Genomic DNA, 24,044 nt, shown 5'->3' with positions numbered 1-24,044 from the left:
AGATGGCCAGCAAGGGAGGGCAGTTGGGAGGGACCCAGGCCTATAGGGGAGAGCAGTTGGGGGGGACCAGGCCAGCAGGGGAGGGCAGTTAGGGGTGACCAGGCCTGTAGGGGAGGGCAGTTAGGGGCAAACAGGCTGGCAGGGGAGCAGTTAGGCATCAATCAGGCTGGCAGGGGAGTAGTTAGGGGGTGATCAGGCTGGCAGGCAGAAGCAATTAGGGGCAATCAGGAATGCAGGCAGGCGAGCAGTTGGGAGCCAGCAGTCCTGGATTGTGAGAGGGATGTCCGACTGCCCATTTAGGCCCAATCCCACTGGGATCAGGCTTAAACGGGCAGTCGGACATCCCTCAAGGGGTCTCAGATTGGAGAGGGTGCAGGCTGAGCTGAGGGACACCCCTCTCCCCCATGCACGAATTTCGTGCACCCGGCCTCTAGTTCCCATATAAAGGCTTTCTGGAAATTTCTCTTTTCAATCTCCTGATCATTTTACCCACTCCTGAGTAAAAAGGCTTTGAGTCCCCAGCAAGGGGTAAAGCCATGGGACCGTAGACCTGGTATTTAACCAGCCTGAATGTTGCCCACAGAGATTGCTGGTCAGGTTTCTCATTGCAACCTCTTCCTCAGAGTCTTTTCAATTTCTCCACTCGAAGCAGACTTGTTTGGAGCCCTTTAATCTTAGGTGACCAACTGGGGATCACCTTGGCCCATTCAGTCTTTGGTAGTGCTGAGCTAAAATCTTTGTTTTAACTTCATCAAGGTTCACTTTATTTAGCCCCCTTTTTTTTTCCTAATTGGCACATTCCTCATAATAGCTATTATCATTTTAGCTTACAGTTTCCTTGAAGGCTAGCAGCAGTTTGATAGCCATTAACAGAGTTCAGCCCACATTTCTGTCTGGCCCTATTTTGGAGCTTTTGTTATCAGAGAAAAGCATCCATGTGCTTTTCCTCATCCCACTGCTAGTGGGAGTGGGGTTCTTGGGGTACTGCTAGAATAAGCATTTCTGGAGGCCCCACAGGTAGAAAGTTTTATTTCTGTGGAATTATATTCCTGGGTTTTCAAAGTCCCATTTCCCTTAGTCCAGTTACAGAAGTGTAGCTGGGGCTTCTGCCGGCCTGTGTCAGATGCCCCAGGAACCCCTCACCTGCAGCAGCCTCATGGGTAAGTGTGAGGTTCCAGCCACAGCCAACTATTCGGGGAGGAACAAATACCTCTGCCCCTAAGGTTCTTCTGGCTGGTCTAATAATTAAATAGACATGAGACAGATTAGCAAGAGAAAATAACAAGTAGACAAAAAAAAAATTTTCCCCTTTTACTTTCATTCATTAGCATTCATCTCATGCTGAATTCATGCAGGCCATAAGTTTTTGTTTCTTCAGTTTCTTCTGGGATATCTTTGTCTTCTGTGCCACCTCCTCTTCTGGTTTAGGAACAGCCTCCTCTTTTTCAGCAGAGTCCTTTCACTGTGGCAGGGAGAGCTCCTGTATCCACCACGGGGCTCTGTAAGTTCTACGTCAATTCTTGGGAGCTTTGTTCACCTGGATGTGCTCCATGACCAGAGAGCCTACAGCTAAACCTCTAAACTCTGCAGTGCTCTCTGCATTTTTAAGCAGCAAAAATGCAGCACCCTTTTTGGGCCACCAACTCTGTGTCCAGCCCCACTGTTTGGCCTGGGCACACCTACCAACTCCACCATCGTAACGATGGAATGGCACACATCGCTTCTGTATAGTGACAGCCTTCAGTGTCTTTGCGGATATGCACACCCATGAAGGCCTGTGCGGTTTCATGAGTGTTCTTAAAGTGCATACAGATTTGAACCTGCTGATTTGTATGATTGTGTGTTTTTGGGAGCGGGGGTCAAGTGAATAGCAACCCTATTTCAGCCCACTTACAGGAAGAGAAAGTAACCAAATTTAATACATATGTATGTGTGGAAACATTGCATATATGAGAGAATCAGAGACCCCACATGCAGGAGAGAGGGGTTTGAGGTATATAAGACATTCTGAGCTAGGGATGATGTAATGCACCTTGGAGTCTTCAAAGGGTCATCGCAGGATAAGAAGAGCAGATGTTTAGTAAATAAAAGTTTACCCTGCCATGCACATGGGTTGAAAAGTTTATGAGCAAAGACTATAATTCAGATTCTTCTAAGTAGTTAAGTGTTGGGGCAGAAGTTTTTCCTGAGCCTGTGGCTAATGTTGTCTTTAGGTCAAAACAATCTGCATAGCACAGAAGCACATCTTGTGGTGACTTGTTCTGGACCCCACACTGACCATATAGGGACATCAATACCAATGCTAGGCTGCACCGGTACAGTCTAATCCTGGCTTCTCAGCCTGCCCGTTCGGATCTGTTAATCCAAATAAGTAAAATAAGCTGCCTATTAAGGAAGAGAAAAGAAGAAGGACATTGCTTTTCACCTAAAAATGTTCAGTCAGAGGGCATTTCAGATCTTGCTCCCTAGCGGATGTCATCAGTTTAGGTCAAATAAGCTCTTATAAAGATTCTCTTAAAAAATAAATAAAATTAAAATTAAAAAAAAAAACATTCAGTTGCCCCACCAAATACAACTAATTTTTTTTCTTTGTCTGGACCAGAGACAAAGCTCTAAAAGTTCTCTTTTGATAATCATCAGCAGCAGATCCAGCAATGGTACTTATCCTCACAAGGAGGAGTCCTTGCTGAGGCCGTGTTGGTGATGTGCCTGGAACCCCACCCTAGAAGCCACTGTGTTTAAGACTCCCCCACGTCCTCAAATCCAGAGAAGGAGCAGCTGCCATTCTCACTCCTGGAGACACAGCACTGATTCCAGCTGCACCTTGGCACTGGGCCCAGTGTGGGCTCCTCCTTGGCACGGTTACGAGTGAAGAATGAGACTGCTATCCATGTGAGACACATTGTTCTTCTCTAGGTCGTTATCTGGCAGAAGGAGCACCTGGTTGCATTTTCAAAATGCTACATACACTCACCTCAAAATGACAGGTACACCAGGGCTTGAGAAGCTGGCACAGGAGGAATAAATTCAGAAGACAGTCCAAACTTCATCCATCATATATAGATTTTTCAACTACAGGGTTATTGAATATGACATCAACTTAGAGATACTCCAAGGAAAACCAATTATTTTTTTCTCTCTGATGATATACAGCTGTAATAACATGCCCTGCGCCAGTTTCATAAGACATGCTGATGTGCTATCAGTTTCCAAGAACCCAAAATGAACCCATATGGATTTAGCAACTGGATTTTTCTTCTATTGGAAAACATGTCAAACTCTGACAACTGTTTCTCTTTTGCTCAGTGTGACAAAGTTGTGATTTTCCCCCATGATGCTTTTAGGGTCTGAGCAAAGCCCATAATGACCAGCAGTGCACTTTCCCTCTTTGTTTAAGTCTGAATAATACAGACCACTTTAAGGTTCAAAAAAGTGGGAATGGGCCTCTATTTTCTTTATTTCATTTCCCGCTTCTCACTTCAGATTGCTTCTCCTTTTATGTTCTACTTGGAGAACACAGTTTATTTACACAGTCTTCTAAATAGTCCCTCTGCTAAATGACTTTGGCCATTCATACTTTGCAGATACCTGAATGTTGGACAATAAAGACCACTCCTACAGGTTCTAGGATCTAGATAAGAACTCTGATAGGGACAGAATGACAAAATATGGGTCCCAACTCTGGCCTTAGTTAAAGAGAGGAGTTTCTAGTGCTGGAGCTACTTTTTTCCCCCAACAAATATTTATAAATAGAATTTTGGGGAGTTTCCTGGATGTCTGATATGTCTGTAGTCAGGAATACTCTTAGCAATTTCCCTGAATCTTCCCTTAGAATAATTGCATCACATGGAAGACAATGGGCCTACTCTAAGTCAGTCTGGAAGGCCAGGAGCACAACAAAAATCTGCCCTCTATTGGAAATACTTATTGGTAAACTCTTCATCACATCTGGATGCCTATAGTATATGCTATATGTGAATATATTCAGACAATTCAATACCCTTTTGAGACAGACAAATGTTATATAAAAAAAATGCAGTGGCACAATCTTGTCTTAATTGCCTAAAGGTAAAGAGGGAGTGAGAAATAAGCTATTCAAATGGCTTCCATCTACAGAAAACATAAAACTGAGGCTTGTCCAGGCCAGAGCCAGGTGGCTTTATTGGTGGAGCATCATGCCTTACACACACACACACACACACCAAAAAAAAAGTTGCAGTTCCAATTCCCAGTCAGGGTACATGCCTAGTTGCAGGTTCAATCCCTGCAAGTTGGGGTACATATGGGAGGCAGATCAATGTTTCTTTCTCTCTCTCTCTTTCCTCTCACTCTCTCTCTCTCTCCCCCCCCAACCCCTAAAAATCAGTAAAAAGAAATATATCCTCCAGTGAGGATTTAAAAAACTAGGGCTAGAACTTCCCAACAACAGGCAATCCTAGTTATTAGTGATGATCTGTGACGCTAATTTATCTGGGCAAAAAGTATGTATTCTTTCTAGACATTCTCATGACCGTTTTGATAAAATTGGAGTCTTTAAGCATATAAACTAGGTGCCTATCACAGAAGATCAGTGGGATTTCATTGGTAACATTATTTGGAGCTTTATAGATTTGAATCCTAAGTCCCTTGGGAGTTCCAACTTTCTGTCAGATTTTCTGCTTGGCAGGTAATGGGGACAGAGTGCTATGTTTCAATTCAACTAAAGGAGATAGGCCTTTAGAAAGCACTTTATTATTGCAATGTCTGGATAATTTAGCAATCAGTCCTTGTGAAGACAGGTTGACATATAATGGGACATAAAAGGATTACATTTTTATGGGGGCATAGCATTTTATATCCCACGACACATTAGAGCAGCCTGACATTGCCTGGTGCCTATGCTGTAACTCCTCCTTCATTTCACATATGGCCTACATGTTGGTTTTGGCATGCATTGAACTTGTGTGGGATAAAATGAGTCAATACTTTTGATTTAGTACCAAAGCTTTGGAGCTGTGTTTGGCTGGAAACCACTGGCTATTGTTTTGAAGGAAAATGGGTCAAAATGTTTTTATTGATAGACAAATAGCTTTGAAGAGATGTTGACAGAGAAACTCTGCGTTTGTATCACTCCAAATTCTCTTGCTTTTTAATTTGTTCTGTTACCATAGATTTCTAATCCCAGCAGCCCTGGCCCCCTGTCAATGCTAGTCATCATTGTAAATCCCACTCAGATACAGTCCAAACCTTCTCAACAACTCTTTTTATAAAACAGCTGATCTTCTGAACTTCCCCGGGTCTTACTGCATCCTCCAGGTCTTACTGCTCAGGCACACTCTTTACATACATCCCGGCTCCTCTACAGATCAGGACATACATCTTATGTGTAACCAAAATGCTCCTTTATATCAAGCACTCCCCTACCACCACCATGGTTTCCATCACTGTCTGATTTCACACATCTGCACAGACCAGTTTACATCTGAATTGGAATGTTCCTCTTAATACCTGGGTATTAGGAAGTAGAATGCAGTGTAGACACATGCACTTAACAAAGGTTGAGTGGTGATTTTTTGATGTTTTCAGTGAATAGAGTTGAGACTATACTAGTAGGTTGCACCTGAAAAAAGTAATCGGGGGAATGTATTCTCCTCTAGAAACTACTGACCATAAAGAATGAGTCATTGACCTAAATCTTTTTGGAGGAGGTGGATTGGGGGCTTATAAACAAAAAATGCATTTCTCACAGTTCTGGAAGTTGGGAAGTCTAAGATCAAGGTATGGCAGATTCTGTGTCTTCTGAGGGCCCACTTCCTCATAGACAGCTGTCCTCTTACTGTAATTGCACATGAAAGGTAACCTAAATCTTGTTTCCAGACACAAAAGTCCATATCAATAAATCAGAACACATTTGTCAAGAACTTTCTATAAAAATGACCTTCATTGTGGGAATGAATCATCTAGGTCAGCAGTTGCCAACCGGGGGTCCATGGACCACTGGTGGTCCTTGAGGTTTGAAAGGTTGGTGACCACTAATCTAAGCAGCCTGTTTAAAAGGCAGAATCTTTAGCCACACTTGCACAGCTTCTGTGTATTGTGAAATTAAAATCTGAGGTGATATTGAAGCAGGCACTTCTGGGACCATGTTTTGAGCACTACTGGCCTGCCATATGACAAGAACTGTGTTAGCAAAGGAATGGTGGTGACATTCTCTTACTTCAAGAAGTTCATAGATGAGTGAGAAAGAAAGCAGTTAATGACAATGAAATGTAATTCATCCTAAAATCAGAAACACAGAGAGGGGCTACTTATGCTATAGGTGCCTTGTCAGAAGAAACAATACATGAAGTTTCTCTGGATAAACAAGGGAGTTCCAAGGCCATTTCAGACACAAGGAGAAATTTACTGAAAGGCTCAAATATAGTACTTACCAAATAAGTGGACCAAACTACTTTTTGGACTTTAAGCTTTTTAGAATCCCAAGGTGCTGAGAACCATCAGCTCAAACCACAAGTGTTTGATCAGCCTTCTGCCACTGACTCTCTCCACATCCCATAATTGCTTTATCACTCTGCAGCTGCCCACAGACAACTGTGCCCTTGTGGCTTCGTGGAAAACCAAGATTTCACATAGCATCATCCCTGCTACTCTCCAGGTCACTGCCCTTAGAGCCTTTGTATGGGCTGCTATAGGAAGCAAGAATACTTCAGGTTGGCTATGGTCAGGCCTCCATTGGTTTCTAGAGAGTTAGCTGTTCCTCTGCAGTGCTAAGGTTCCTGGACATCCTAGGACTGCCCCCCTGTTCCAGTGAGCTGATAGGCCCACAGTTTTCCGGGCTTCCCAGAAGACTAGCAACCAGTGTGGATGTAGGGAAAGCTAATCTCAGCCAGAACTATACAAGGTGACACAGTGTGGAATGAAACTCCAAGCAGCCTGAGGAAGGAAAGTATATTCTGGTAGGGTCCCATTTCTCATTCAACTCAAAGAGAATACTGCACTGACTAAACTGAATGTACAACTTGATATTTTGATCACATCAGATAAACAAAAAATTTTATACATTCACAAAACAAAAAGATGGGAGTAGGAGGGATTGGCCCGGTGACAAACCACAAGACCTGATGATCTTTAAACAGCACTAGTCAGTGTAGGCCCACTCTCTGCTGGCCTCACCTGATGACTCCCTGAGACCCCACGCCAACACAAAGGTGTGCAAGCACCCAGTGGGTGGCAGCCAGACTTGGTATAACTGGAGACATTTGCTGAGTGGCCTCAGACCCAGCGCTGACACCAAGTTTGAACCGATAGTCTGGTGAACACCACTCACCCCTATCAGGTGACCCACTGTGAACCTACCTCATGCAGCTCTTTCAGTGACTAAGCCTAACAGGCAGCTGGTGGGGAGAGAGGGGGGTGGTGCATCTTGGGGTGCCTTGGGACTTTTGCTGACCTGTCCCTGGACCTGGTGCTGGGAAAAGCCAGCATTGCTGTGCAGCTTGGCCCTTCCCACATGCACCCAGCGGTTAGGAGGGGCGCCAAACAACGCCACCTAAGTACACTAAAAGTGGCGATTTGCCACCTAAAGACACTAAAGTTACCATTATTACCTTTTATCATCATCATTATTTCATAAAAAGACATTTTAGCAGGAAAAACAAAGGAAGAATGTGAACTCAGAATAAAATAGTAGGGCTTTAATATCTCAAGAAAAAGAGATCAACTTCTGGAAGTGAGGTCTGAGCTTTAAGGAGAAATGTGATGAATTATTTTTATCTTCCTCATTTCACTGCAAACCAATACAGCCCACCTGAAAGCAGGCTTCTGAGGACAGGTGTTTGAGAGCGCTTATCCAGACACTTCAGAATAAACTGGTAACTTTTCTTTAAAAACTGGCAAGCATCCCAGAGATTCAAGTATCACACAGGAGATCAGGGCACCGTGAGAGCCTATCCCAGATTAATCCAGGGTCACCGGCTACTCACAGGGTGCCCTCGCACAAGAATGTGGAGCTCTCTAGTGCTCTCCCTGACTGCATTTCATACAAGGTGGGCGTCCCTTTGCTTTCGCTTTCAAGCATCAAAGCTTCCAAGTAAACAATGTGAGGGCTTATCCTCAGATTTAAGTCATCTCAAAGCCTGCTTAACAGAGAACTAAACAAGTGTCATCCAAATACGGTTTCTTAGCAAATAGAAGCAAGGTCCTCATGCCCACTACTTTAATTTTGTATGTGAGAGCAGGGAGAGTAGAAAGGCAATGCTTTTACTTCAGCCCTGACACCAACATCAAGCTTTTCATTTATCAGTATACTATTGACAGCTGATTTTTTTCACGATAGAAAAGCCTTATTTATTTATTTATTTACTTATTTACTTACTTACTTATTTATTTATTTATTTATTTATTTATAAAGCCTTCTGATTTATATCAGACTCCAGCCAAACCATCCATTCCTGGACCTTTTGAATGATCGTGTAAGTTACTAGTACAGCAGAGAGGAGGAGAAAGCAAACGGGCTCCCTTCAAACAGCAGCAGCAACCAGGGAGCAATAGCAAAGGTTTCAGAAAGGATTTATGCTTCCTTCAGTGGCAGTTAGGGGAAATATGGATTAAATACTTTTCGTAACTAGCAGCTATAATTATCAGGGACATTTGAGGCAGAGTAATTTCTGACACAGCTGTGCGAGCCTTTTTCACACGACGAAGTCCACCGAGGGAAAGAAAGGAGATAATTTTATCCTTCTAATAACTACAACTCTATATTGGTAAATCAAGCATAAAATTGGTAGTTGAAATGCTTCCAGGGGCCTTTGTTTAGCAACACCTTTATTCATCTACATCTTCTCTCAGGCTCTTGCTTCTCCAGCTGCTATAATCCATGAGGTAGTTCTGTCTGTTGTGTTACTGTGACTGACTTCAGAGCAGCTGTCACTGAATGCTTGTTGAATGCTGTTAGAAATGGCAAGACCATAAATAACTTAGCCTGACAAAACCTCATTGGAGTTAGGTGACATTATGACATGCCATCTCATAGATGAGACTCTTATTTGCCTCTTAATAATGTCCAATGTTTTTCTCTTTAATTCAGGCATCATATCAACGTTTCTTCATGTCCATCCTTTCGGAGCCAATATAGAATATCTTTGGTCATACATGCAGCAGCTGGACTCCAAGGTAAACTCTTTCTCTCCAGGGGACTTGCACTGCTGGAATTGACATGCCAGTTTCTGGTTGCAGGGGGGCCTGTGAGCTGCATTAGGGGTGCACTAACATATGGAGGTCAGTCAGTACTTCTCCTCTACAAGACCTGGGTTTGGGGCAGATTGTTGTTTTCTTTTCACTTTTGTCTTTGTAGAAAGAAGAGCAGTTATCCAAAATGGCAGTGACTTTTTCAGCAGATGCCAAATTACTTTAAAAAGCAGATGAGGGATTTAAAATTGCAGGTTGTCCCAAAAGTTCCCAAAACAATGGAGAAATCAGGTCAGGATAGCTAATGGGGCATTATCCTTAGACCATGTTCTCACAGAATTCTATGTTAAGGACTCCACACAAGAGAGGAAAAAATCACCTCAAATAACATAAAGATCTCATATGACTCTCAAGAAAACTGTACTAATGGTTGCTTTTCAGCATTATTCTCTAAATGACAAAATAACTGTTGAGTCAGCTTTGTCCCTCCAGGGTCACTTCCAGAGTCAGGACATCACTCCTCATTTCTCTGTGGCTGTTTCTTCCATCTACAAATTGTTTTGTGTGGAATTCCAGGGAACAATGAGAGGGCCCCTGACGAAATAAAGTGATGTCATTAGCCAGTACTGCCTGCGGAAGCCCTGGAAAGGGATGGATACAGAATCAAACCGAGAGGCAGGGCCTGTCACTGAGTAGCTTGTTAAACGTCCAGCTGGGAAGAAAAATGGAAATAAGAAGCTCTTCCATGGAGCACAGCAAAGTGCATGGGGTGTGTAGGACCAGGAGCACAGCTGGCAGTCCTCTGATCCTGAAATGCACGCATTAAGTCATTCTAAATTTACGGTGGTCAGTATCAATTACATCACTACACTGTATTCTTATTTTGATTCAAATGTTTTACCAATTCATGATCCCACAACTGTTTGCCCTTTCTAATGGGGCTTATACTTTGCCTTTGAGAGAAGTCAACTGGAACAAAAAGTATTTTTTAGTCACAGAGATGCATGCCCTTTTATTCTCTCACAGCTGGTGATAGGGTAGGCCAAACAGAGCGAAAGGGAATGAGGAGACTGTAGGATTCTTGAAGTTCAGAGTCATAATGTTGTCTTCTTGGTGGGCTCCCCTCGTATGGATAGGGAGGTGACAGAAGATGCTCATTTTAGCTCACATGAAATGAGAGGGGAGAGCTGGAGATGTCACTTTGTTGAAATAACCCTTTGAAAGGATTCTTAGTTTGTTGCCTTCTTTCCCTTCACCAATACCACTCTTCCTTAATATGTCCACTACCTTTGCCTGGATAGTTAAATGTAATACCGTTGGCACCAATGTGTTTGGCCTAGAATAAGCCCTCAATAAATTATTCCTATTGTTGCCATTATCTTCCCTTATATTGTATTGTTGATGTCTTTCCTTCCCTTTATGGAAATCTTTAGTGGGAAGCCTTTGTGGAGAAGCTGTTGGGTTTTAGTATGAGCTGAAATGGCCAAAGAATCCACTTGTTCTTTATCTATGTATTCCAGGGCACTTGTCCCATCTGCTCCAGCATTGTGGGTTGCTTATCTGTGCATCTGTAAAGTATGTATGTATGTGTGTGTGTGTGTGTGTATGTGTGTGTACGTGCCTGTAGAATTACCTGGGGTGATAAATAATGAATTATTTTGGTGAAGTAGAAGCTCTTGTTTTATTCTCACCCTCAAAACAGAGTGTCCGTCATCCGTTTGCTCGGGTGAGGCTTGTGTGGTCTCCTCAGACATCTCAGAGCAGGGAATTCACATACCTGGTCTCTGGTCATCAAATGATGGGCCTTCCAGGAAGTGATTCAATCAAAGGGAATTCTACTGCATCTCAGACTGGTACTTTCATTTACAAGATAATGACGAAATACACAGGGTCTCCCCCAGACAGCCCTTCATCTCCTGAATGAAATGCTCAGGAGAACTGTCAAACCTTTTTCTCATGCCTGAGGTAAAAAAAAATAAATAAATAAATATGGAGAAAGTGCTCTGACTTAAAAACTCCTGGGTGCTAGTGATTGGACTAAATATTCTTTCTATCCCAGCGAAGCTGAAAGGATATTGACTTTTTAATCCAGAGAGCAAATTATTGCTCTATGCTGGGATTCCATATCCTCGGGGCTTTAAGCAGAAAACAAAATAATGAAAGGTTGCTGGCTAAGTATCCACCAGGGCCTTGTCCCTGCATCAGCTGCGAAAGGCTCATAATCCTGGAGCCAGAGCCGCAGCCAGCCTGGTCATGCTGAGGCTGTCCAGTGCAGTGGCCTGGTGCACCTGCCTCAAGGGTCACAGGGTGCACTCCCCTGACCCCCTCACACACAAGGTTTGGTCAATGTTGCATTTAGGTAGTGGCTTAAATGCCCTCTGCCCTTCATAACACAGGGGTGGAGGGGTGCTGACTCCAGTAGGATACTTTTTAAAAATTCCACTTAGAACAACAATTTCCTTCACATAGGACATCATCGCCATCACCACACATGTTGTAAAATTACATTTACATTCTGCCTATCCCAGTGCTGATGAGAGCAAGGAAAACAGGCTCAATCCAGCCTGCAGCTGTTTTTATTAGGATTTTCCCGAAGGTCACATACGGGTATAAGAATGATGAGAAATGGAAGGAGAGACAGGAATTAATTTAAGTTCTCCTGGTCATGTAAATTGCACAGGCTCCCTAAAACTGTGAAAGCCAATAATGGACCATTTTCCAGTTAAATATTATTCCTGCTCTTGAAAATGATAATTGCATATCTTTCTCTGCTGCTTTAAAACCACTCGCTCTCATTCACTTAGCTCTGCCGTATCAAAAACATGACCAAGTAAATAATTCATTCAGAGGAAGACAGGGAAAAGGCAGTAGGGGCTCATGGCTCACAGAAGCTGTGCTGAGTCAAAAACCATGTCCTGGGCACAGGCAGGTAAGCTCTTCAGATGGCAGCACCATCTTGAAAATGGTTTCTGATCAATACATAGACTCTTCCACATCAGCCCAGAACTCTTCAATCCTAAGGAGCATTAGCAGGTGAATATGCCTATCTTACAGTCAATGGGGCAGACCCTCTGCCCCTCCCCCAACTCGTGTATTCTTTTGGAGACTAAGACCCAGTTCTCCAAGTGTGTCTGGCTGCTCCTTCTATATCCTGCAGCCTCTTCCCAAGGCCCACTGAGTGGAAGCTTTGATTCTGAAACCAGACTTGACATAACGTAGCTGCAGATGCTGGAGGATTTAGAAAGGCCTCTCATTTGGGCACGATACCACTGTATGGTGCATGGCCACATGTACATTTCCCACCACGGGGTTGAACCATTTGCATTTCTGTACTAAAAAAAAAACAAACATATCTCTTGAAATACAAAACTAAAATATCTGGTCAGTTTCAAGGAGATTCAAATCAGCCTTAATTGGAGAGCATTCATTCCCAGACTGTAGCTAGGCAAAGGGGTAGATTAAATGTTTCCAGTAGTGTTTGTAAGATTGCCCACCTGAGTGATTTTTAATACTATGTATATTTAATAGTATGTATGTTCTCCTAAATAACTACCTGTCACAATGTATTAATGATTGAATTAGTTTTCTGTTGCTTAGACAGGCTATAATGAATGTGTTTTTTTAGATACCACAACACCTCAGGAAAACTTACGACATATGACAAGCATTGGAGGTAACAATACTTCCATTTGGCTACATAAAGAATAAAAAGATAGTTGCTGCCCAACCAGCGTGGCTCTGTGGTTGAACTTTGACCTATGATCCAGGAGGTCATGGTTAGATTCCTAGTCAGGGCACATGCCCGGGTTGTGGGCTTGATCCCCAGTGAGGGGCGTGCAGGAGGCAGCTGATCAATGATGCTCTCTCATCATTGATGTTTCTATCCCTCTCTTCCTCTCCCTTCCTCTCTGAAATCAATAAAAATATATTTTAAAAAAGACAGTTGCTCACCTACAGCGAGAGAAATTGGCAAAGTTACCAGGGACCTGGTGAATGCTCAGGTAATTCACTGCTTTTCAGATACTCAGCACTGTCCTAGGGACTAGGAAGAATAGGGAATAGCCAGAGAACAAAAGAAATTTAAGAACCCTGCTCTAAAAAAGCTTGTGGTCTAGTTGAGGAAATGCTTTAATATCTATAAACCATCTTGAGAATCAGACATGAACTAATGAAGTGCTAGGTTGGGCAGACAAATACTTAGTGAAATATAAGTTAGAGAAGAGTGAAATCACTGAGTCATGATTATTAACGGGAAATATCCTTGAATCCATGCTTATCCTTGTGGCTTCCCTCTGGGACATGTTAACTCTTCTTACCACATTTCTTCCCTTTCTCCTCTTTCTCCCCTTCCTTCCTTCTTTCTGTTTTTCCTTCTCCCATTTTTCCATCCAGGTCTTTCCTTTTCTCCTATTTGTTTCCTTCTATTTATCTTCTTCTTTCCTTTTCTTTTCCTCTGTTCCTCATTCCTCACTTATCTTCTTTCCTTATTTCTTCCATACTTCCTTCCTGTGTCCTCCTCCCACTCCCTCCCCTCCCCAAACCCACTTGCTGTATTTCTCTCGCAAATGTTCCCGGCACGGTATCTGTGCGGGAGGCCATGCCTTGCCCAGGGTTTTGAAAACTGCACCACAGCCTACCAGTCAGTTTATCTTGTGGAAGGAAATCTGGGTTTACAGTCGGCTACTCTGATGGCACAGCCCTGACAAAGCCTATGCCGGTGTCCTTCTGTGCCTCAGACAAGAACCCCTATCCCTCGGCTCCCCTTGCCTGACTGATGTAGAGCCAACCATCCTAATAATAAAATTGGTTCAGGTCTGCTTGTGTCAATTTACACATGTGCTTAGAGGCCTGGCAAGGAGGCAGAGGGCTTGGACTAGAATCAACAAATCAGAAAAAAAATTCAAGCAGGCCTTACAAATTACTTCTGTGGTGTTACCAACCATACAGCCCCTTTGACACATGGAGCCTTTATTTCTTATTATCATTCCTTTTTTTCTTTTTTTAAATTAGAGCAAAATTATCTTTTCTAAAAGAATAAATGTTAGACTTAGAAATTTTTAAGCAACACAGGGATGGGAGGGTTCACTGACAACATCAAAGGCTGAAAATACACAGACCCCCAATTTCTTGGAACAAAAGCCAGCTGGGTAAGAGGGTAGTAAAACTGTTTATGACATCCTTCCTCACCTTCTAGAGCACCAAATACAAGATGTGTGGGAAACTGAGATTTCAGAAAATGGAAATAAAATAAGTGAAGATATTTGTAAAGTAAAAATTCTTTGGCCATAAAATAAAAAAAGGAAGACAAATTGAATTTTCTCTTGAATTTGTGTTGAAAATTCAAAATGGAATATGTTACAAAAGTTATTTTGTTCGGGCTTGGAAAATGTTTAAAAACCATTAACCTAACCTGAAAGCAGTTTCTCCTTGAACTTTCTTCTGGCATGAGATACAAACATCTTTAAGGAAATACTCCAGAATTCAGCTGAGAGCCTTATTAAATGGATATATTAGACTTTCATTTGAGCTGGTCTGTTCTATAATTGTGACACATCCCTGTTCACATTATTTACATATAATAGCAGAATCAGGCTATCACTGTGCACTACGAACAGCAACTTAGAGTTAATTACTTTTGAGGACACTAATTTCCATCATATTAATTTCTAGCTATGTCAAAATCTGAGGAATGGTTAATTGGGTACTCAAAGTAAGTATTCAGAAGCATTTCAAATCCCAGTTTCACTACTTTGTTGCTGTGTGTCCTTGGACAACTTATTTAACATCTCTGCGCCTCAATTTTACCCTCTGTATTAAATGACAATATATAGACAGCATTCGGGACATTATCTGGCACACAGTAAGTGCTAAGTGCTGGCTGCCATTTGTTTTGTGCTTTAACGTATCCAAAAGACCTATTACATCCTCTCAATTTGAAATCTTTGTCCCAACCTAGTGGGCAGATTAATTTTAAATGTCTTGCCCAAAGATGGGAGCTTAATATATGGTGGGGCCAGCACTCAAATCCAAGTCTTCAGATCATTCAGTGAGTTTTTCCCCCATTTCTTTGTCTTGCAAATGAGAAAACACCCAAAAGATAAAGTGATTTAGACAAGGTGATGAAGCTGTCTAATGGTTATGCCAGGAGTAGAATCCAAATTTTTACCTCTACATTTCTTTCTTCCAGAAAGTGAGGAGTTTGTTTGCTTGTTTAATAAACTTTCTACGAAATAACGCACATAAAGCACTCACTCCGTGCCCTATTCAGTGAGGACTCAGGAAATGGCAGCTACCTTTCTTCTGCTGCCTTTGCGGTTGAAATTAGTTAATCTCAGGTCAAAAAACCATGGAAAACAAGATTCCCCATGATCTGCTTGCTGTTTTGGTGAAAGGTTCATGTGGGGTTTGTTAGCATATGAATGCATACAAGCCTCTTGAGTTGGGAATTTTCCATTTTTATGCTTTGATGTTGATGTCACTCTAAAGTATTTATCACAGAGATCCTGCCCTCCTTACAAGAAGCCCTCCCCCAGTGGCCCCTATCCAGGAACAGGGAAGCAATGACCAAGAGGATTATTTCTGGTTCTCCTTCCACAGTCCCCACCCACTGTGGTGATTGACAACTGTGGTTCAGAACAAGGCCAAGGAGCCTGGATCTGTACCCCAGCTCCACACTTACGCCGAGTTACCCTGCACTAGGTACCTAATCTCTCTGGACTTCAGTTTTGTCATTTGTAAATTATTACCTCCTTTATGAGAGTGTAGTAAGATTAAAAAAAAGCGTTTTCATTTTTATAATAGAAATATATTTTTATTGATTTCAGAGAGGAAGAGGGAGAGAGAAATAGAAACATCAATGATGAGAGAGAATCATTGATCGACTGCCTCCCACATGGCCCCTACAGGCTCTCCCCTACTCAGAAGAGTCTGGCAAGGAAAAGGTTCTAGGTGACAGCTTTTACATCTTTTACAACCAGCTGCAGGGCTGCTGGGTGGCATTGCCTGACCTGATGACCCCAGCTGGCCTCTCACATACAGATTATCTTCAGATCAGGTCTTTATTTTACCCTCAAGAATTCAACTTTGAGAGAACCAAGATGGCGGCATAGGTAAACACCTGTACTTGCTGCCTCCCACAACCACATCAAAATTACAACTAAAATACATAACAACTATCATCCAGAACTGTGGGAAAGCTGGCTGAGTGTAAGTACTACAACTAGAGGGGTGAAGAAGAAAGTGCATTGAGACTGGTAGGAGGTACAGAGGCATGGAACGTGCTGGCACCTGGGTATGTTGCTTTTTTAATCGGGAGGGAGATACAAGCTCCCACTTATTCTGAGCTCCAGTGCTTGGTGAGACTGTGGGGGGCCCAGACACACACAGGGAGAAACTGGACGGTTTGGCATTGGGGCAGGAACACGGGGGCAGCTTTCTTCCAGACAGAGGTACTCGCAACGGTCATTGTTCCTGTGCTGGGACCTCCCTGGTGCAGAGCTGACTGGCAGCCATTGCTGTTTGCTCTGCCCTGGAGATTCCCTGAGACCCTGCCCCACCCAATTTACATCCCCACCCAAGCTGTGCCTAGCAGCTTTTGCACATGAATGCCCTGTCCTTTGTCAGCCTAAAACCTGTCAAACAAACTGCAGCTGGGTCAGGGAGCCCCAAAGCAATCAAAAGAAGGCCCAAGCCCGGCACCAGCACCAGCCTGCCTTGCTTCACAGCGGGGCCTCGTCTGGGCACTTCCAAACCCAATACAAAGAGGAGGAATCTCCAGATCTCTCTGTAGCTCCTGCTGGGAGGCCCCAGGCAGTGGCTGACTTTGCACCTCCTTGGAGATCCAAGAACCAGTGTACCCAGTTGTCAGTGTGAGACCATACCAGATTACAACTCTTCACATCCATAAGTGACACACTCAAGCGGCAGACTCAGTGAGCACCAAAGCCCACTAAAGCAAGTTCTGCCCCATAAGGGTGTCTCCTGCACAGCAGATCTTCCATTGTAGACATAGCTGGTCCTCACAGCCAATTGGCCAGTGATACCAACAGCAATCAAAGCTTAACTACAACAAGACTGTGCACACAGCCCACAAAGGGGTGCACCAAGAGTGTACAACTCAGGTGATAGGGGAAGCTGAGCCACTGGGCCCTATAGGACACCTACTACACAAGGACACTCTATCAACTCAAGGAGACTTAGCAGCTCCCCAATACATAGAAACAAACACAGGGAAGCAGCCAACATTTGGAGATAAAGAAACAAGTCACAAATTAAAGAAATGGAAGAAAGGAAACTACTGGATATGGAGTTCAAAACCACAGTTATAAGGTTACTCAAGAATCTCCTAGAAACCTCTGAGGAACTTAGTGAGAACTTCAAGGATCTTAGGGAGAATGCCAAAAATGGAAAAGGACCAGTCAGAAATTAAACATACACTGACTGAAATAAAGAATAATATACAGAGATTCAACAGTATACTAGAGGATCCCAAGGATCAAATCAAAGATTTGAAATATGAGGAAGCAAAAAACACCCAACTGGAAGAGCAAAAAGAAAAAAGAATCCAAAAATATGAAGATAGTGTGAGGAGCCTCTGGGACATCTTCAAGCTTACCAACATCTGAATTATGGAGGTTCCAGAAGAAGAGAGAGAGCAAGATACTGAAAACCTATTTGAAGAAATAATGAGAGAAAACTTCCCCTACCTGGTGAAAGAAATAGACTTACAAGTCCAGCAAGTGCAGAGAACCGCAAACAAGAGGAATCCGAAGAAGACCACACCAAGACACATCATAATTAAAATGCCAAGGGCAAAAGACAAAGATAGAATCTTAAAGCAGCAAGAGAAAAACAGTTAGTTACCTACAAGAGAGTCCCCATAGGACTGTCAGCTAATTTCTCAACAGAAACTAAGCAGGCCAGAAAGGAGTGGCAAGAAATATTCAAAGTGATGAATAGCAAGAACCTACAACCAAGATTACTCTAACCAGCAAAGCTATCATTTAGAATTGAAGGTCAGATAAAAAACTTCACAGACAACAAAAAGTTAAAGGAGTTCTTCACAACCAAACCAGTAGTATATGAAGGGTATTCTTTAAGAAGAGGAAGAAGAAAAAGGTAAAGATAAAAAATTATGAACAACAAGGTGACAACAAATACATATCAACAAGTGAATCTAAAAATCAAATGAATAAAAAATCTGATGAACAAAATAAACTGGTCAATGTAATAGAATCAGAGTCATGGAAATGGAGCAGACTGAGAATTCTTGGGGGAAAGTGAGTGGGGGGGGGTGCGGGAAGAGATTGGACAAAGATCTTATATGCATGTATGCAGTACCTATGGACGTGGACAGTGGGGTGGTAAGGGCCTGGGGTGGGGTGGGAACCAGGTGGGGGGGAGCTGTGAGGGGGAAAAAAGAGGGACATCTGTAATAATCTGAATAATAAAGATTTTTAAAAATATCCTTAGAATCTTCTAAGTTGAATGAAAAAAAAGAATTCAGCTTTTTCTTCCTTCCTAATGAATAGCACAAGGCTAAGGGAGGTGGTAGTTATACTAGAAATAATCTTCTGAAGGATGGGCTGTCACCTTGGTCTGCCAGCTTCTCTATAGTCTTTGCTTGATCTAAGGAAGGACTGCTCATCCTGTGCTGTCCTCCTACAAAGAAAGAAGGGAGTGTTAATATATAAAAAAAAAAAACACTTTGAAACCTGTAAAGAATTTTTGTGAGTTTATTTGAGCCAAGCTGTTGACATATGCCAGGAAGCAGAACCTCAATGAATTGAGATAATGCTCTGGAGAATGGTGGGTTACATCTATATTTATACATTGCAATCAAAGGGAAGGGACATAGGTGGGTTACATGAAATCCATTGGTGATAGACTAGAGAGGCAGGAGAAAGCAAAGCAGGGAAACCCCTGGGATTGGATAAAAAGTAAAATGATAGACAGATACTTAGGTGGGTGCAGGAACAATAAACATGATAATGAAGGAATTTGTGGCATCTGTCCTGGCACCCAGCACATTAGGTTGTGCCCAGGGTGTCCAGAAAAAGGGAAGTTACAAGTTACCCAGACATTTCAAGGGTATGTTATCATAGATGCAAAAAGACAGATAGGCTCAGTTAAGGTAAAGGTTGACCTTGTCAGTGAAGATACCGGCTTAGGATGTAACTACCCACCATAACTACTTTTAGTTAAAGTTTAATTTCAGACCATCCTTTGTGGTTACTTTAGGTCTCTGAGTTTGCAAGACCGCCATGCAGGCCTTCCCTGAGCTTGTCAGGTCAGCATGTGGCCCCTTTCATCCACAGGAGCTTGTTTAAAGGAGAACTTGGCCTCATAAAGCTGAAGGAAAACTGCCTCCCAGACCAACTAGAAATTTGGTTTGACAGTATAAGGTTACTCAAATACTGTCTCTCTGTACTCACTTCTTGTGTTCTAGGAACACAGATCTTGAACCACTTATCACAAAAGGTTTGATATTAGTGTGTTACATCTATCAGCATTGGCATATGCTATATATAGAAAGTGTACTTGTGCTAGGTACTGTGCTACATCCTATATAATAAAGAGGTAATATGCAAATTGACCGTCATGCCCTCGCACAAGATGGCCACCCCAATGTGGTCACAAGATGGCCACCACAAGATGGCCAGCAGGGGTCGGCAGTTGTGGGCTATCAGACCAGCAGGGGAGGGCAGTTAAGGGGCAACCAGGCCAGCAGGGGAGGGCAGTTGAGGGCGACTGGGCCTGCAGGGGAGGGAGGGCAGTTGGGGGTGACCTGGCTGGCAGGGGAGTGCAGTTAGGGGTGACCGGGCCTGCAAGAGAGGGCAGTTAGGGGGGACCAGGCCTACAGGGGAGGGCAGTTGGGGGCAACCAGGCTGGCAGGGGAGGGAAGTTGGGGGGGACCAGGCCTGCAGGAGAGGGCAGTTAGGGGCGATCAGGCCATCAGGGGAGGGCAATTGGAGGCAATTGGGCTGGCAGGGGAGCAGTTAGGCGTCGAGCAGGCTGGCAGGGGAGTGGTTAGGGGGTGATCAGGCTGGCAGGCAGAAGAAGTTAGGGGCAATCAGGCAGGCAGGCAGGTGAACAGTTGGGAGCCAGCAGTCCCAGATTGTGAGAGGGATGTCCGACTGCTGGTTTAGGCCAGATCCCTGTGGGAGACCTGTGGGATCGGGCCTAAACCAGCAGTTGGACATCCCCTGAGGGGTCCTAGATTGAAGAGGGTGCAAGCTGGGCTGAGGGACAACCACCCCCCTTCCCCAATGCACGAATTTCGTGCACCAGGCCTCTAGTTTTATATATAATTCTCCCAATAACACTGGGAGGGATAGTGTTATTTCTATTATACACATGAAGAAACTGAGAATTGCAGCTACTCAATCACCTGTCCAAAGTCTCACAGCTTGTTTGAGAACTAGTGCAGATTAAAATCCAAGCCTGTCTGATTTAAGTTCTCATTCTTAACCTAAATATGCCTGAACATACAAATACCTGGGGTGACTGTTAAAAATAGATTATCTGGTCCATAACCTAAGATCAGCTAAATCAGAGTCTCCAGAGAAGGGGCTCATTTGTTTTTTTAGTAAGTGCCCCAGGTGCTTGATATTTAAAAAAAAAAAAACAAAAAAAAACAAAAAAAAAAAACAGCTGCACCCGTGAGTCTTCACCTGCAACTGACTACAGTCCTGGGGAGAGCTTACAACATGCCAGTGCTCTGGTCCCAACGACATGCAGCAGGTTCACCCCAAAGTCTATCTTTCATAAAGCAGTTCTGCCATTCACTCCCGTTTCCTAGCTATAAAGTGGAGAATGTAACAGCTGCCTCGCAGGTCTCAGGAGTGCTATGAGAATGAAATGAGGACACTGGTGGAGGTGTTTTGCACAGTGCTCATTGAAGTATGCTTGTCAAAACCACTGTGAACCTTTCATCATCTGCTTAGTAGGCTTTTGTGAGTTGATCTGAGAATCCAATTATCCATTTAACATGATTTTATGGGGAAATGTATCCAGATTTCAAAATAATTCACCCGAAAATTTTAGAATACTGTTGATTTCAACTTTTAGAGCTACCACTACTTAAAGTTTTGTATTATAGGCTCAGAAATACTGAATTCACCATGTGAAATCTTTTCCATGTGAATATTAAGTCAACAGTTGAATTGACTTCCTGGTCTCTTTGGTCTCTCTTTAAAATTAGTCTTAATTGTGTTAAATGAAAAGTGTAGACTCTAAAATGGAAAATAATAATCGGTCTGATTCATCCAACATTTCTATGTGCCCCAATCTGTGCTAAGCCAGTGGTCTTTACACATCCTAATGTTACTCCCACTTGCTGAGGCTTAGAGAGACTAACTATCTTGGTAGGGGTCACTAGTGCGTAACAATAGTAGATAGAAGATTCAAACAGAAATGTCAGACCCCCAAACCCAAGGTCTTAGTCGCCTGGCTATATAAGATCCTCCTCCATGTACAGTTAGGAAGCATGCACAAGAAAACAAGAGCAGTGGCTGTGTTCGAGCAGGATTGTGGTTAATTAGCTCTTTTTTTTTTTTAAGAGAAAATGAATTATTCATATGAAAAGGTATGAAATTTAAAAATTGGTAGAAGAAAAAATTGAATTAAAAAAATCTACCTGGATTTTATGACTAGATATCAAGACTTTTGCCCTAGGTGGTTTGGCTCAATGGATAGAAGGGTCCCAGGTTCGATTCCGGTCAAAGGCACATGCCTGGGTTGCGGGCTTGGTCCAATGTGCAGGAGGCAGTCAGTCAATGATTCCCTCTCATCATTGATGTTTCTCTCTCTCTCTTCCTCTCCCTTCCTCTCTGAAATAAATAAAAATATATTTAATAAAAAGATTTATTGCTATAGGTTTTGGGTTTTATTTCTGTTCCTGATCCTTTATTGTGATCTGGTCCCAATGAAAGTTAAAGGTAGATAAAGAATTTAGATTGTCAAGAAGTCTACCCATGCCCTCACTACCCTCACCGAGTTTAATACAAGTGCTGTCATTGTAGAGCAGAGTGAGGACACCAGTGGTTTTCTGGGAGTGGTGGTAAGTTACTCGGAGCTCTCTTAAATCCTTCCCCCATCTCCTTTTATATCAAGGGAGGGCTGGTTAGGCATGGCACCACCAGCAAGGGTGCCATCCATCTGAAGGGTGAACCTGGAATTTTCTGTCTGTTTGCCCCAAGCCCCACACCACCAGCTGCTCACAGAATGAGAAATAATCACATTCAGCCCTTTCCTCATGCTCCTTTTATAAGGACCCTACTTGACAGCCACGTATAAAACCACATGCTGTTTATCGCACTGAAAAAGCACATCCCAGCCCCTCGCCACCTTTAAGATGAGTTCCTTTCCTAAAACTGACTTTACTTCTTTTCTAACAGATATCTGCAAATGAAATTGAAATGCTTTTGATGAGGCTGCCTCGCATGTTTAAACAGGAATTCACAGGCGTGGGAGCAACGCTGGAGAAAAGGTGGAAGTTATGTGCCTTTGAAGGAATTAAAACCACCTAACTATGAAAAACAAACTAGACACATGTCTGGAAATGAAGCTGCCTGCACCTGTCCAGGGCTGTGCAGTGAGGGCAGGAGGTTGGGGTTGTCCAGGGCAGAACCTCGGTGGAGCCATCAGAGCCTGACTTTAGTTGTATCTGTGGCGTTCTCTTGTGAGTGGAAATGTAATTGTGTACCAGTTCCCTAAACAAACAGAGCTTCTACAGTGACAGGTCTGTGTCCTCTGCAAACCAAACAATGATTCCACAATCATAATGATGGCAAAATCTTAAAATATGCTACATTTGAGAATAGCTCACCAAACAAAATATTTAAAGTTAATGATGGTGTAGCAATGGTTGTTGCTAGGCTACAGAGTTGTATATGTAATGTATAGCTAAAATCATTCAATGACATTTTCCTAAAAATCTATGTTTCTGTTTTAGCAAAAAAAGGGGGAAAAGAGAGAAAAAAGTAATTTTACAGTGAGGAAAAATCATACCAAAAGAACACTTGAATATGTGTCTGAACAGTTATTGTATTTTGTAAATTAAGTTATATGGTATTCCAGGGATTTTTGCCTTATTGAAGAGGCAGAAAATGTGATTGGACTCCTTGCTATGCTTTACCAAGAATATTATTTTTCTAATGTAACAATTCTCCATCATAAGTTCTTTTAACACGGACTGCATAAATTTTCATAAAATGTAAATAAAAGAAAAACTAGTGCTACTGTCTTGTATTTGGTATGTAATATTCAGGTTTATGCATCAAAATAAACATTCAGTAAATATTCCTGTTACAAATTTTATAGCAAAGATATTAATTTTTTTCAATAAATATGACTTCTACCATATTGGTTTTGCAAATTATTCTTTGTTATATTTTAATTCTTCCTTAAGAAATTTTCACATTATTCAGTCCCATCTCATATCCCATCTTTTACAAATTATTAAATACATGAGTGACATTAAGAGACAAAACATTATTTAAAACAGGAATATATAAAAATTGTGAAGTGAGAAGTACTAAGAAAAGGAGATCATATAACATTAGAGTAATTGTTTGAGAATACCAAGAATAACATCCAAAGATAGTCAACATAAAATTTACCTTTGTTTTGTGCATTATGGGCAGTTACAGAGTAACCAATTAGTTAATCTTATTAATTCCTGGATTTATTTATTTGTATGTTTGCTGGAATACATACAAGTTACAAAAAAATTAAAGGATTCATACTTGGATTAATAATCTAAACAGAATTTGAGCTTCTCCTTTTCTTTTAATTACAAGTAAAATGGAGCTTTAAATTGCATCTCCTTCCTGCTTTCTTATATAAGAATAACCAAAAAGAAAACTATTCAAGATTGA

At 42.3% G+C, this 24,044-nt stretch overlaps 1 protein-coding gene and 1 pseudogene across 6 annotated transcripts in view; one reads left to right on the top strand and one right to left on the bottom strand.

Annotated features, from left to right (window-relative positions):
* The window catches only part of ENOX1 (ecto-NOX disulfide-thiol exchanger 1), a 598,797-nt gene extending 575,268 nt beyond the window's left edge, over positions 1–23,529 (top strand). For all 5 annotated transcript variants that reach the window (XM_080662707.1, XM_080662709.1, XM_080662706.1 and 2 more), the window contains 2 exons: positions 9,065–9,150; positions 22,563–23,529. In XM_080662707.1, the coding sequence (XP_080518833.1) occupies positions 9,065–9,150; positions 22,563–22,694 (218 nt within the window). In that variant the 3' untranslated portion in view covers positions 22,695–23,529. The remainder of the gene's footprint in view (positions 1–9,064; positions 9,151–22,562) is intronic.
* Positions 1,337–3,333, bottom strand: LOC308243279 (large ribosomal subunit protein uL22-like; annotated as a pseudogene). Its single transcript has 2 exons — positions 3,280–3,333; positions 1,337–1,876 (listed from the first exon to the last, which is right to left on the bottom strand). The product of its transcript is annotated as a large ribosomal subunit protein uL22-like (transcript).
* Positions 23,530–24,044: the final 515 nt, after the last annotated feature.

Source organism: Plecotus auritus, assembly GCF_963455305.1.
Source record: "Plecotus auritus genome assembly, chromosome: 3".
In the NCBI taxonomy this organism is placed as follows: Eukaryota; Metazoa; Chordata; class Mammalia; order Chiroptera; family Vespertilionidae; genus Plecotus; species Plecotus auritus.
The sequence above is the reverse complement of the archived record's forward strand: the minus strand, read 5'-3'. Positions and strand labels throughout refer to the sequence as shown.